This window comes from Diadema antillarum, unplaced genomic scaffold (genome assembly GCF_040938485.1).
Source record: "Diadema antillarum isolate AM-2024a unplaced genomic scaffold, OU_Dant_1.0 seq00000002_RagTag, whole genome shotgun sequence".
NCBI lineage: Eukaryota > Metazoa > Echinodermata > Echinoidea > Diadematoida > Diadematidae > Diadema > Diadema antillarum.
Window position 1 is genome coordinate 1,533,351 of NW_027271124.1, and position 14,340 is coordinate 1,547,690.

General features: G+C 41.0%; 1 protein-coding gene across 1 annotated transcript in view; it reads right to left on the reverse strand.

Annotated features, from left to right (window-relative positions):
• Positions 1–7,630: 7,630 nt before the first annotated feature.
• LOC139724883 (uncharacterized) overlaps positions 7,631–14,340 on the reverse strand; it is a 71,151-nt gene continuing 64,441 nt past the window's right edge. Inside the window, exons 10-12 of the mRNA XM_071636005.1 lie at positions 12,756–13,620; positions 11,412–11,802; positions 7,631–9,699 (exon numbers count right to left, since the gene is read on the reverse strand). Of these exons, the coding sequence (XP_071492106.1) occupies positions 9,128–9,699; positions 11,412–11,802; positions 12,756–13,620 (1,828 nt within the window). The 3' untranslated portion in view covers positions 7,631–9,127. The remainder of the gene's footprint in view (positions 9,700–11,411; positions 11,803–12,755; positions 13,621–14,340) is intronic.

The window sequence follows — 14,340 nt, forward strand, 5'->3', positions numbered from 1 at the left end:
AGATACCCAGCAAAATAAATGTGTTCATACTAGTACTCTATCAGAACTGTTGCGTTAACAGGAGAACGGAAATTGTATTCAGCAACAATGGCACTTAAATCGGCACACACTAAAGATAGCAAAAACCCCCGACACATGTGGTGACGAGTTTCCCTTGGTTCAAGACAGCGTTCGACTCTTTCTGACGATGGAGAGATACTACATCTTAACAGTTTGCACATCACAGACATTCATCAAGGAGATGACATATATACCTGGGCCTTGATAATCATATGACAATGAGGAAAAGATATTGTACATACTCTGCTTCACCTCTCTCTTCCTTGCCTGCCCCAGTTCATGCACATGTACTGATATTCACCATGTTATACACACCTTTTTTGAATTTTCAATGACAAAATGTGACATCAAGAAACTCTACTTGAAAACAAAGGCAACTCCTTGTTTGATGCCAATTTCTCAAAAATATTGCCAACCACAATACATATATATGCTCATTGATACCAGCCTGCAAATTTATTGAACTGATGATGAAATTTACCTCATATCTACCTCTTATCATCACAAAATTGTCCTATGGCCAAAAAAAAAAGGAAAAGAAAAAGAAAAGTGCAAAGTCACTTTTTTGTCTACATGTCACAGAATTTTGCACGAAAAAAAAAAATGGTTTATTTGGCCTGTTAAAAAAAATTAAAAAAAATCGAGGATTTCTTTATTCATTTAAGTCAAGAAAGGGAAAAACAGACAAAGTACACAACCACATCAGAGGACATGCAAGAGGGGAAAAAAAACAAGAGTGGCAGGATTCAAGTAAGGTGAGAACTAGCAATGACCAACTGAAAAAGAGGTGATCATTCTTGACTGATGGGGTCAAGAAGGTACAAATATCACCTGTGACCAAAGCCCCAACCCTCCCTCATCCCTCAAAGAGAGTGAGAGAGAAATTATAAATAAATGTTTGAAAGATTTAACATGGAGTATTTTCCCCTCCCCCTTCACTAATATTGCAAAATAAGCTGATGGTAAGCTATCTTCATCTATCATCTAGTTATGGGTTGAACTTTCTTTACCTTGCACTCAGGATCTGATTACAGTCGACAAAGGAGACAGCAGGTATAAATAATATGGAAATTGGAAATCGGCATGGTACCAAGCTTTAGATCAAATTGCTTCTTTAGATTGCGTGTGGGCATGAAAGCACCTCTTGGAACCCCTTTTAGTTGGTCATCTCACAATCCCATGTAAAAATTTGGATTGATTCTTAGAAATTTCACATGTTGACAATGCTCTGGTAGTTCATATATATCACCTTTCTGTCGGAGGAAGAAAAACACCTCTTTTTTATGGATACTAGTAGTATCTTTTACTGGTGGAAACAGCTAAACTAGCCCATTTGCTGTGAAAGTGATATGCGAGTCTTGAGACTATCAGGATTTACACACCAGCCATTATTCAATGGCTCCCAAATATAGCAAACATCACCTACAATCAACAATACCTGTTTCTCACACTAGGAAGGAAGTTACCACGGTAACACAAAGAGGCCAATCCAGTGGATGCTTTGAATGTTCCTGAATGCACTGCGTCTTTACATGGGAAAAACATGAATCCCTCAAGGCATTCTAATGTTACAGGAACCGGTCGTGCGCTGCAGGGTGAACAGTGGCTTCCCTAAAAACTTTGTGGGGGAATTCCCTAGAATCACTTCCTGGTGCCTAATGTATTCTTTGGGCTCGAATGCCTGACTGCACCAGAGTGGGGGCTATGCCAAGCATCACATGCACATATACATATCATGGATTGGCAGAGTCAGGTAGTATATGTGAAGGGTTTGTTGTTGTTGTTGTTGTTGATGATGATGTTTTACTTCATGCTGTCTTCGTGATACAAATGTTCATAATGCGGAAGTCATACATTTGATTATTGAGTCTCTTTTCCACATATATCTTAACCCGTTGAGAATGGGTCCCGAGTATACTCGGGCAGGGGTCTATGGGAAACGCGTGTTGTAGCAAAATCAGACCGGCCTTAATGGGTTAAAGGCAGACCTTTTTTTTTTGGGGGGGGGGGAGCTAGCATTCTGCAGACTTGGAATAGCCACAAATGCACCAAGACAGGTTTGTTATACGAGGAGAAGAAAGCAAGAATTTCAAATTGCTTACAGCTAAACACTGTAAAACATGTTGTCAAAATGGAGTGGGAAGACCAAGGTTATAAAGCAATTGGTAGCTGAAGGGGAATGATGCACTGGTTTGTAATTGTAGCAGTTAAGTACAGCTGGACATCACTGAAAGCTTGAGCAAAAGAATGCATGTTTTGAGGGGTTTTTGGCAAACTGAATACTTACGATGTATAAATCAAAGGCAAAATACTTTGATAGATACTTATCGGAATAGTGCTTATCTGCACTGATTAAAAATTAAAATGCCTGCATATGTAATTTTATCAAATCCCAAGCAAACAGTATGCAAGGGATTGGCATTTCTCCCATAACATACATTTTATTACACAAAGTGGTCTCTAGAACACTAGTAAGGCTCCCTTAAACATAACTTTATGCCTCTCCCCAGATGACTTTAATTTTCATTTCATATTTTGTCAAAGCTCATCTTTAGTCACCCTTAGCTTGTAGTTGTAATCATACCATGGTACGACCACCAGTGTGTCATAGCATGAAATCAGCGCCAACTTTTTATGGCATGAAAATGTGACTTTGGTTCAAGATCGATTCCATGAAAGCCAGAGAGCAGACAGAAAAATAAAATATACAGAATCACCGATAACTGCCTGTCGCAAACGAGAGAGATAACAGAAAATCTTGACAAAGAAAACGAAATGAAAGTCATATTGCATCATCGACATAAAATTCCTAAACTCACGTAAATCATAAGCATGCAACAGTGCAGTGATATGCTTATATTCGTCCCATTCCTGAGAAAAAAATTTCACCAGCTACCACCGAGATGACCCACCTCCTGTGGGCCTTTCAGCCCCAATATTCACTACGGCTTTTTAATACTACATTAACACCACGTCTTGCAGTACCTTCAGCAAATTCCTCACAGTTTCTTGTTTGTGTTGCTGCCTTGTCATAACATAGTGAGGCTCAGTGTAAAGGGGAATTTCAAATAATAGCAGTGACAGAGAAACTGCATCAAACAACTGCTAAATTCCCATCAATGGCTACTCTTTTCAGTATTAGCAAGGTAACTGTATAGAGGTACAAATTTATGTCCTTTTTTTTCTTGTTTCTAATACATTGTCAAGGACAGTTAATGACTGTGAATAAGAGGTCATATGCTGGCATACTCTCAGTACAAAGCAGCCAGAAATATTTTACCTCTGTAGTACAATATTACTTTTTCTGTAACACACATAATCTGCAATTGAATATGCCAATTAGCCAAACATTCCTCAATTTGGGTTGCTGTAATATCTTAAATATATTTTTATGAAAGTTCTGTTTTTCTTTCCTTTCAAAAGTGAAGGATGTCTGTCCTTTGTTTCTGTCAAAACAATGCAGCAAAGCTGTTGTTATGTAGTTCACATTTTAGGTCAATCCTAAATTTGAAGGGATAAATCTAGTAAGTAAAATCAGGCTACATCATCAACACTACAGGAGTACAACTCTCACATCCAGAGCAAATACCACTAAAAATTCAAAACTATGGGTAGCGTCTCAACAGGGGGTCAATTTAAATTTCCTAGAACTAGAGAAGAAAAAACTACAATATCTGATTTATTTCAGTGACAAAATAGAAAAAGAGAAAATAAAACCAGCCTCATTCAATAACCTCTGCAAGATAGAAAAGTCAGCATTTACTTCCTACACTGAGTTTGTAAAATTTACTTGTTTCCATCAATATATTTTACCACCACACAATCTTCTGACAGAGAAATGCTACCAGAGGAAACACGCTTTTACTGAAATAGGTGCAATTCTTTACAGAGTATGGGGGGAGGGGGTAGATATTAAAGTTCCTTCCCACCTTCATGGACCAATACATGACCTTTTTACAGTAGGACTGGGCCATACAGTGTATCTGCTCACTTGTCTGATTTGTTTGTTTTTTCTTATGTTTTGGTTTATGTCTTACTAACAAAAAAAAAAAAAAAATAAGAGAGATGTAAATGAATCCTTCATCGATTATCGATGGTTTTCTCGACACAAATCCCTTGCTATTCATCACTGTGCAAAGCACCAATTGTTCTTGCTGTGCAACATGAACTCAGAGTAAAGAGTCCTAAAACGTGACAGAGATGTGCTGTCTATTTGACTCAAATCCTGTGAAAACAAACAGAATGCTGGAAAAAAAGAACACATTTCTTTCCAAAGAACAAAAACAAAACCACAAGAGTGTTTTAAACTCAAACAACAGCACAACATGATAGAGCTCAAGATGAGTGTAATATATCCATGATAATTGCAGTGTGATATTGTATAACTGTTACTAGAATCTTCATCATCAGTGGAATGTTCAATGTGGTATTTCTCGGTATTAAGTCTTCAGCTCATAAACTTGCGACAAAACAGTACGAAAGTCTCAATGTGCGTATCATAAGTGAAACGGAAAGAGACAAAGAGATAAAGGAGAGAGAGAGAGAGAGAGTAACAGACAGACAGACAGACAGACAAAATATAAGAAAGACATTGTACATGGTGTCAAACTACACAAATACAGGTCTCCATCCTTTAATCACGTTGAGAGGCAGGTGACTAGTAATAAATGTACCTTTTGGGGGGAAACAAAACGGCGAAAGGATTTAGCATATTTCTCCCTACATTCGCTATCAAAAATCAGTGCGACGTCAGTTTTGCTCAATGTCTTCCTACAATAGTAAAAATATAGGTAGAGTAGTGCACGAGGCATTCGTATCATATTAACTAGATTTAAGGGTTACAATAATTACATGTGGTCTTTAATTGGCAGTATTTTGCATGCCCCCCCCCCCCCCCAACTAAATTTGAAAATAAAAGACACAGGTGAATTGATATGATTACTCTGGTGGCAAGAAGAGAAGGAGCAGGCAACATAAGATATCATTATGACCCCATTCTGCATTAGCGATGAATTCTTGGATTTTTGGCATGAGTGTAATTCGATTCTCTTATCTTCTTACGATATTCAAGTAGTACACCGGTCTAGAGACATCAGCCAAAATGTGTCGCATGAATTAGAGGGTAACAGTGACAACTCAATACACATGATTAAAAGAATAAATAAATAAATGAAATAACAGAATAAATAATACTGACAAATTGTGATGACAGGACACATGGGTTACACACAGCTTGTGACATAAATTCATTGTGTTCCGGTGAGCTGCAGTTTGACATATCTAGGTATTTTTTAATCAATTTCATTTCAAATATATTCTCTAGTCAATTTCATCTTAAATATATGGGTGTACTCTTAAGTGTACACATACAAAGCATGTAATCCTCCTCTCCACTCTGTGGCCTGGCCAAGCGATACAACAGCAGGGAAAGCATAACCTGGGGATGGATATTGGTCACATAATTTGGCACAAATTCATAGCACTACAGACATCCTGTTCATGAATAGATATTTGGCAAGGTATAGACAAGAGCCAACACAAAATGCTGTCATTCTGTTTAACACCCCCACCCCACCCCACCCCATTCATGAATAGGCATCTAAGAGACATCGGCATCAATGAGTTTAGAAGAGAAACCTCGCAACAACAAAAATTGTCTGTAAAACATCTAACTGAATATACACTGTCACAGTGATTGCATTTTTATCTGAGAGAGAATACACAACTTCTTAATCCACTGGAGAGGACTTGATTTGGTAACAACTCATATAATCCACAGGCTACAAACCCATATACATTTGGGGGCTGGTACTAAAACACTCTGGGTTACTCACATCTGATGAAACACTCAAGCCATATTTCAGCTCCACATGGAGACTGGACAAGGAAAAGAAAAAAAAAACCATCCCCCCCCCCCAAAAAAAAAAAAAAAAAAAAAACACCAAAAAAAAAAAAAAAAAAACACCGAAACATTGGAATTGTGGACAGAGATACAGTGTTATCTTCTGACTCCGTCCAAATTGTGACATGGGAAAGATTAAATATGATAATACTGGCATGAAATTCAGTTATCAGTACAGGTCACAGTCTCGAAATGGATTAACCTCAACGTGCAATCTATGAAAAAAAAAAAAAAAACTGAACAAAAAATTTGCATAAAGGCATCTACTCACAAAAGGACAATGTGAAATGAACACATTTTGGTAGACCCGTTCCCCCCCCCCCCCCAAAAAAAAAAAAAAAAAAAAAAGAAATGTCCTCTGAAACTTTACAGAGTATCAATTCATGAAATGGAATTTTGCCCCTGATGAGTTGACTCATATGGCGGATTGTATACTGTGCATCTCTTACACCTGCACCATTCCCCAATCATTTCATTGCATTTTCCATCATAACAGAAGTTAGCAACTAAAGTCTGATAGTTTGTTGAACTTGGTCTACAAGCAGTTTGTGGAAAAAGTATCTTCTGCTGTAATCCATTTATACATTGGTGGTGTCTTACACAACATAAATAAGGCTAAGAATGTTAAAGTTGCTTCAAAAGGGACAACAAAATAAACAAACATTACAGCAAGGTGACAGAGCAGCAAGATGCGAAATTCAATGATTCTGGAGGCAGGTCACGTGACCAAATGTCGAAACCAAACAACACATACCAACATCAGGACTTTTCTTCAACGCACAATAATACAATAAGCTGAATAAATAGGCAGAATAAATTAACCCTATGGAGCAATCTAAAAGACATTCTCTGCAATAATTCCACCTAGTTTTCCTCATGACCTGATTATCATATTTAGTTGTTCCTTTTCTTTATAGAGTTCTATTTTTGAGTGCGCCTCCTCACTCACACTGCCACCTACTTGCCAACAATCAGACTCAATAGCAGACAGTCTGTCCATTTCTTACCTTATCTCTCTCACTCTCATTCTCTATCTCTCTCTCTCTCTCTCTCTTCCTTTCTCTCTCGCTCTCCAGAAAAGACCTCGTTACAGCACAGAGCATAGCACAAAGACAAATGGTCATAATCTATTTGGATTACACGGACGACCAAGAGACATGCCTTGGCAGCAAAGACGACAAAAAAGACAAGAGTAATTTCGCGGTGACTCCATTCACACCTAACCTGATTCTCGCCTACTCCTCATCCTTTCACAAGAAATAACATTTGTTTTCTTCACAAAAATTGCACTTGAAAACTGGCGAAAAAACATCACATTGTTTTCTCATCCTTGTTGTTGTTTTTTAACATCATAATTGCATATATCTCCCAGGCACCACACAAAAAATGTAGAGAATAAAATGTGTATATGCATCTTTCTTTCTTTCTTTCTCTAAATCATTATTGTCACTGGTGATTGTACTTGCATCAGTGATATTGTCCTCTTGTTACGGCAATTTACTGTTCATCAAACAGTACAGGACAAGCTATCAGCATATATTATTGACTAAGCTACTTGAAAACAAAGTAGCAGCTTCTTGCGAAGCATGATGCTTTGTTGAACAGCTTTCCCTCGAGACATTCAAGAGTTATCAAGTTCACATCAACACCTACAATGTAGACATTTAAGTGCCCCAATACTGCCTGGGCATGGCAAAAAGTAACAACGGTATGTCTCAGACTTATCAGCATGAATTTTGATAAGGCAGCCGGGATCATGTGGTTTGGGGAGGTGGTATACCCAATTAGTTTATAGTCGTTGTTTTGGTTGGGTATTTCTTTTTCCCGGTACATAGTCAAGAGGGTCGAGATTTGAACAGCTGATTGGAATAGATGGGCAATCGTCAAACAAGAGGACAATATTACTGTCAGCAGGGCTCTACTGATGACTTTGAGGGACTATGCAGCTGGGGGAGATGAAACTCCTTGGGTGTACCATTTTCATCACGACATTCTACAGCAAATGAACATCACCTTGTAAAGTTTGTGAGACCAAAAATGTGAGCTGATGGCACCTTCCTTGTAGTTTACTAAAAAGGCCGCTAAATCTGCTACTTGTTTCATTGGTCTCTTGTTAACTGTATATACATGTTGTAGTCGGTAATAATGTCGGTCCATCACAACAGACAGATATCATCCATTCACTCTGCTGTGCCGACTGTGCAATCTATCTGCGCACACGCAAGTTCAGCAGTTTGAACACGATGTAGGCGAGCAGAGTTTGAAGGCTGTTCTACCCGATAAAGAACACAAAATGATGTCTAAGAGGAAACACTCATGAAGTTGGTGTGCCTGACTCATTCCTTAAGTATAGAAAGGTATGTATGCAAAGTTTTGTTATCTCTTACAATGGAAAAAGGGAAATTCTACCTCATCTCCTACAAGCCCAGACTTGTCATTGTGTGGCAAGCAAGTCTGCACAGTACATTGAAAGGAAGATGTCTGTCCGTTGTAAGGGGCCAACCGTATATCGACTATATATAATTAACAAGGAGCCACCGAACAAGAGGCAGATTTATCAGTCTAGGTTTACTACTATCGTTCTCTTTCTTCCTGCTCTTTGATGCTGCAACATTATCAAAACGCATATTTGATGAGTAACCAGGTAGTCTTTGATCCAATTTGACAGTTTCAAAAATTTTTGTAATGCATCCACTCAAAGAGGGTTGGATATGCTTAAAGTTGTGAATACAGACGTTCATATTCTATCCATTATCAACTAGAAAATATGAAGAAGTCTGCTCTAATTTTCATTCGGGATCACCCAAATTGCAAAATGTGATGTTTAATCAAGCTTGTGCAAAATGGAAGCAGCGAAAAATTTTGATGTCTCAAATGAGCTCCACCAGCTAAGAAGAGCTACAGCATCACTTCACCATGGTAACACACATCCTAATTATCCCTAATGCCTCTTAGTCACCTCAAAGTCATCATGCTGAATAAAAAGTATGACAAGGAAAACAGACTGAAAGAAAGAAGATAGAAAGACAAATAAAAGACACCAGAATAAGGCAAAAAGAGAAAAAGGAACAAGAAACGTTGAGAGCAAGAAGTTGAGGAAAGAAGAGGGAGAAAAAAATAATGGTGAAAGAGAGAAAAAGAGCCCTGCTGTGTTTGAGGCCACAGCTAGTGGTGCAATTTCAGTTCCTGCCTAGGGTCCCCTGTGCCACTGGGACTCAGCACCACCTGCGCCGTGTGCTCACCGACAGAGGCCACCGCTGCCAGCCCGGTGCCCTGCACCCGGATTTGCTGGTTGGCGGGCTGGTGGTGGGCCTGCTGCAGGGAGAGCGCTATGGGCTGCTGGGCAAGGATGGAGGCCGCCCCAGCTGCCGTTGGTGGTGACATGGCCTTGTTCTGGTGGTCCCCCGGAGTGACGGTGGCCACGGCGCTCGGCACCAGCTGGGCACCTGTGCTCCCCGTGGCCGGTGCCCCGCCCCCACCCTGCTGCAGCTGGATGCTGGAGAAGAGCTGGGGGTTGGCTGGGATGATGGCGCTCACCGGCTTGCCCTGGGCGTCAATGAGGTTGGCCATGATGTGTTGGAGTGGCATCTGGAACGGCACCTGCTGCATGGTGGCAGTCTGCTGGTTGGCGTGAGATGCCACCGCTGCAGAAAGGCCTCCACCACCCTTGACAGTCTGCTGCTTGCGAGAGCCACTACTTGACTTGGAAGAAATTGAAGTTGACAAGGACTTGTTTGCTGCAGGAAATGTACAAAAGGAAAAAAACGAGCAAATCAGAAGTAATACTCAATTATGATGACATGAAATTAAGGCTGAAAATATTACATGCAAACATATATGTTTCTGTAAAAGTGGATATTTTCACACAAGGAATTTTTTGTGCTCAGCCAAGATGAATTTCACATTTTTCAGCACCACAGAATCAAAATATTTATCACTATTTCATATCACAAGCAAAAGTTTGCTTGCTTTAAATTTTACACTAGTTTCATGTTGCACGGAATGCACAAATCTTTCCACTGTCACAGTACACTGCACATCATCCTACCCAAAAGCTTTTTTATTGTTACATTCTGCTTTCCAGTAATTATCTAACATTCATACTCTGCAGACGTAGAAAGTGAGGGAGAGATATTATTTCACTCAAATTTTAGGGGATATGACCAGAACAACCTGCCCCAATTTTTTAATGACAATGAACTTTGGCATGGCAACATAGAATTAGACTTGAGAAAAGGAAAAAAAGAAAGAAAGAAAAGAAACAAATACTCAAGGTGGTGTCACGATGATTGGATCAAAGTTTTCACAGAAAATGAACTTTGGCATGGCAATACAAACTAGAAATGTCGCTACAGCGACTGGTTATACCCCCGCCAAACAACATTTCATAAGCTTTGGTCAAAAAAACATTTCATAAGCTTTGGTCAAAAAACTGAGGAAGTAGTTAAATCCGCAAGATCTTTCCTTGATCTTCTGCCATTAATATGCCGTTACCATGGCAACGTACTTTCGGGTACTGTCGAAAAATGCGTCTTGCACATCTACAACCAAAGGCACACATCTGTACCAAGTTTCATGGAAATTGGGCAAAAACTGAGGAAGTAGTTTGCAACACAAAATTTTCCATCATTTTGGCTCATAATATGTGAGCTGTTACCATGGCAACATACTTTTTGTCACTGTCAAGAAATGTGTCATGCTGACCTATATCCTAAGACAAACATTCAATATGAATTCCGTGAGAATTGGAAGAACACTGATGAAGCAGTTTTGCCATGAAGCATTTTGCCCTATATTTTACCAATAACATGCCGTTACCATGGCAACGCACTTTTTGCCACTGCGGAAATATGTGTCTTGCACATTAACATATTCAGATGAACATCTGTACCTAATTTCATAAAAATTGATCAAAAACTGTGGGAGGAGTTCGCGACGCAAGATTTGTACCCATTTTTGCCCATAATATGCCGTTACCATGGCAACGTACTTTTGGGTACTGTCAAAAAATACGTCTTGCACATCTACAACCCAAGGCACACATCTGTGCCAAGTTTTATGGGAATCGGTTGAAAATTGAGGAAGTAGTTCGCGATTTGCAATGGACCGACCGCCCGACCGCCCGACCGCCCGACCGCCCGACCGTCCGCTGATTCCTATATACCCCCTTCAAACTTTGTTTGGCGGGGGTATAATTAACTTTGGCATGGCTTAGGCTTGTAAAAAGGAAAAAGAAAAGAAATGGTACCCAAAGTGGTGTCAAGATGATTCCTACAAAGTTTTTACAGAAAACAAAAATTGAAGGAAAATATGCTGCAACAGGTTCAAGCTTGGCGGAGTCATCTAAATCTAAAATTTTGCCTATTCCATAGACCCCTTTCCCCCACCCTGGAAAGTGAGGACTGCAACATCCAACACTGACATGTGACAAGCATCTGAATGCCATTACCACTGTGAGTTTGAATTCCTGAGGTGTAGTGAAAGTTGCCGCTGGGAGACGTCTCCGTCGAGTTGCCCCCGGGGCTAGGGGTGCTGGTCCCACTCGGGCTGGTCATGTCTGCCGGCAGCTGCTGGTGCTGCTGTTGTGAATGAAGTTGTTGCTGTTGCTGCTGTGGTAGTACACTTAATTGTTGTTGCTGCTGCTGCTGCTGCTGTTGCTGTTGTTGGTGCATGGCAGGGTGCTGGTCCACAACTACCATGCCTCCACCGGCCCCGACCCCCATCACAGTGGTGCCGGCCGTGCCCCCGCTGTACACCTTTGCGCCCGCGCAGAGAGGGCCTCCCGAGGGAGATGGAATGATACCGTTTGGGATGGATGTTAGCTGCGGACTTGAGGATTCCTGGAGAGAAAAGTCAGGAGGGATGTGGTTAGCACCAGGCTGTGTTTCACAAAGAATTCAAGTCAAACTCAAAAGTTAAGTTTGACTTAAAATCAAGGTATGCCACTGGTTTCTCTTTTTGTATTATCTAATATTTTCATAATCCACTTCAACTTGTTATCAAAATTGAGAGAAAAAAACCCTTTGTCCCTTATTTCATTTTGTTAATTATTGTAGATCTGAAAAAGTCTGCAAAATTTTCATTCTTATGTGACAGTTAGAATATTATTGAAGTCACACATAGCCTATCATAATTTTAAGTTGAATTTAAAATTGAAGTTCGACTTGAATTCTTCGTGAAACACCCCCAGGTGTTAGACTCCTGTTTCTCAGAATCTTTGGAACAAATCCTTCTTTTCTTTTCTCTTTTTTGCTCAATACTTTAATGGGGCTGCAAAATAACAAAACCAAACACACATTTTATTTCAGATTTTTTGGAGAAAACTTATATATGCCAACAGATGAAATTCAAAGAAGAGCAATGTGTAATATTTCAGAGCAACATTTTACTTCTCACAGGACGGTGCTCACACAACTTTCTATCCTTACTGCCTCAGAATTGCACATGTGAGCTTGCTCCCATTTTGCAATTTCTACGAAATACAGCACAACAGAGCCAAAATACATCCCTACTTCCACCCCCAATAAGAAAACAACAACCAGTATTTTATGAAACTGCATACATATTCAGCTATTTCTTTCATGCTTCTAACTTTTGACACAGGCTAGATGACGGCTTGATTGAATTCATCAAACGAAAGGAAGATAAGAACACAGGACTTAGACCCTAATTTCACATTTTGGCTAATCACAAGATTTCCATCTGCAGCTTTTGGGCAGACAGGCAGTCATGTAGTTCCTACTGGACATCAAGCTTAGGGGGGAAGGGAGGAATACAGACAGAATCCACCTACTGGTCTGAGGACTGGACTGGGCGAGCTCCTCATGCTGGGTATCACACCCTGCTCTTGCACAATGATGGTGTCTCCCTGAACTGTGCCTATCTGTACTGTTTGCTGCGTGGCGGTGCGGGGAAGGCCGCCCCCAGATGCCTTGCGCGTCCTCGAGGTCTGCCGCTCCAGCCCCTTGCCCCCCGAGCCGCTCTTTGTCCTCGACTTGACGTTCATCTTGCGGTCCTGGAGCTGCAGGGCTCCAATGTTTCCGATCATCACGGGTGTGCTGCCCACCGCGTTGATGATCGGTAATGTCACGTTGGCGATGGTGGGTTGCACCGATCCCCCACCACTGCCCGCCACACTGTTGGCATTCGTGTCAATGTTTGTCACCACAAATCTCAGGTTCTTCAGGAGGTGTCCCTGCATCTCCGCGACGCTGGTGTTGGGATCCATGTTGATGACGTCCACCGGCTGGAGTCCGTTGCCACCGACGACGGTGTACGTCGTCGGGGCGATGGCCAGCGGCATGGAGCTGTTGGAGGAGACTGCCAGGATGTTGTGCACAATGTTGCTGGCCGAGCTGCTCTGAATGATTGCCGGAGACACGTTCGTCACTCCTCCGCTCCCGCTTTTCCTGCGGACCTTGGCGTTCTTCACAGTCTGAAGCACATGGCCCTCGTTGCCCTTCTCCACCTTGCTCCCTTTTGACTTTTTGCTCTTACTGCTGGCCACGCTCGACTTGGACGACTTGGCGTTGGGCGCCACAGAATGCAGCACACTGGCGTCAACGTGAGAGTTTGTGAGCTTGGGAGGCACTGAGGTGGCATTGCCGTTCCTGGCAAGATTTGGTAGAACTGCTGATTCCTGAGTGTAACACATTTTCCTGGAGATGGAAAAGCAACAACAACAGGTGAAGCATGACATGAGCTTACCTCCTTTTTATCAATTTCTTGCAGTTAAAAAAAGATAATAATCATACATATAACAGGGCTTGACAGTAACCTTTTTCTCTGGTAGCCAGTTTGGGCCACTAAAATCTTTGAATTTGGAATGCTGGTGGCTCGCAACAGAAGGATATATACAGTTTCATTTTGAATTTATGCCGCCAGATCAGGCCACCAAATATACCCTTTTTGGAAATTTGGTGGCCTGACATCAAATTTTTAGTGGCCCTGGGGGCCATCGGGCAAATCTTATGTTCAGCTCTGTATATAACATAAGATATGTGTGACAAAAAGGAAAGGCATCCCGCACCAAATCAAATTTAATCAATTCATCAGTGTGGGTAACAATGATGTTGAGGACATCCAGTGGAAGGCCCCAGGGTTAAAATCCGGAGGAGAAAGCTGATGGGAGCGTGTATAAAGGTTAATGTTACAGAGACAAGAGATGCATCGAGGAAACAGACTGGGGGGGGGTGTTTCATAAAGCTGTTCTTAAAGTTACTAATGACTTAAGAATGACAGGCGATCAGTTCTTGTGCTGAATTATTGAAATTCTGATAAGTATAGCACATCAGAACGTGTTCCAGTCATTCTCATGTCATTCGTAACTTTAAGAACAGCTTTATGAAACACCTCCTGCATAGGATGAGATCCAAGAA